The sequence below is a fragment of the Poecilia formosa genome, unplaced genomic scaffold, assembly GCF_000485575.1.
Source record: "Poecilia formosa unplaced genomic scaffold, Poecilia_formosa-5.1.2 Scaffold674, whole genome shotgun sequence".
NCBI lineage: Eukaryota > Metazoa > Chordata > Actinopteri > Cyprinodontiformes > Poeciliidae > Poecilia > Poecilia formosa.
Window position 1 is genome coordinate 164568 of NW_006800613.1, and position 1420 is coordinate 165987.

At 52.7% G+C, this 1420-nt stretch overlaps 1 protein-coding gene across 1 annotated transcript in view; it reads right to left on the minus strand.

Moving 5' to 3' along the window:
- mgat4b (alpha-1,3-mannosyl-glycoprotein 4-beta-N-acetylglucosaminyltransferase B) overlaps window positions 1–908 on the minus strand; it is a 43133-nt gene extending 42225 nt beyond the window's left edge. Inside the window, exon 1 of the mRNA XM_016666183.1 lies at window positions 602–908. Within this exon, the coding sequence (XP_016521669.1) occupies window positions 602–698 (97 nt within the window). The 5' untranslated portion in view covers window positions 699–908. The remainder of the gene's footprint in view (window positions 1–601) is intronic.
- Window positions 909–1420: the final 512 nt, after the last annotated feature.

The following is a 1420-nucleotide window of genomic DNA, read 5'->3' on the forward strand; positions in this document are numbered from 1 at the left end:
TCCATCCATCCATCCATCCATCCATCCATCCATCCATCCATCCATCCAACCAACCAACCAACCAACCAACCAACCATCCAACCAACCAACCATCCATCCATCCAACCATCCAACCATCCAACCATCCACCCATCCATCCACCCATCCAACCATCCATCCAACCAACCAACCATCTATCCATCCATCCATCCAACCATCCATCCATCCAACAAACCATCCAACCAACCAACCAACCAACCAACCAACCATCCATCCATCCATCCATCCATCCATCCGGACCCAGCCTCCCTGCCGCTCTTCCCGCCCAGTGGAGCTCTGTTCCCGGCAGCAGCTGCTCAGGCTCCAGGCTGGTTCTGAACAAGAGCGACTCTGCAGCATCTCCAGCATCAGGAGGCGCTGCCTGGAGCAACCTCACTCTTCATCACCATCCTCAACCTCATCCTCATCATCATCATCATCTCCCGGAGTGTGATGCATCACAAACCAAACGCTCCTTCCTCACTCACCACCACCAGCTCCTCATCCACCAGAGGAGATGAAGATGCTCCTGGTGAGAAGATCTCCTCCTCCTATTCCTCCCCTCCACCGGATCCGGGCTTACCTCTGGAGGTGCTGAAGGCGGTGTACCAGGACAGCGAGACCAGCCCGCTCAGCCCGAACAACAAGACGGTCAGGACTGAGACATTGCGGAGCCTCATCTCCGGAGCCCCGGGAGCATGTCCGCACCGAGCGGGGCGAGGGCCGGCGGCGGGGCGAGGGCCAGCGGTCCGACCGGAGATAAGCTGCGCGCTGCGGCCGGACAGGAGGCGCAGAGAGCGGCAGCAGCAGACTGGAGAGGACGGAAGGGCCGGAGCGGAGATATGAGCGGAGAGGGAGGAGACAGGAGGAGGAGGGGGAGGCAGAGGACGAAGAGGAAGAGGAGGGGGGGCTGGTTAAATAAACACTATCAGTTCAGTTAATGCACACAGACAGCCCGCCAACACCGAGCAGTTTAAAGGACGAACGAAGACCAACAGATATGTTGACTTTTGGTTTGGTGCTAATTAAACATCCCGTTGAACGGCGCAGCAGCGCCCCCATGTGGTGGCTACAGGACGTAACACGTCAGGGGCGACCCCAGAAAATATTCACAGGGGGCCGAAATCAAGAAATGTTAGGACATTGAAAAATAACGACATAAAAGTAAGAAAAGCTTTATTTCTATAGCACCTTTCATAGACATAAAGAGCGCTACTTTGATGTTTCCTTTTAACTGCTTGTTTGCTATAGTGTCTTGGCCACAACTCCCTGGAAAAAGAGGTTTTTCATCTCAAACGACTTTTACCCTGGTCAAATAAAGTTTAAATAAAAAATACATAAAAAGAAACAAAGCAAAGTGTTTTTCTATCCGTTTATCTTTCCAGAGTTTCTTTCATCATTT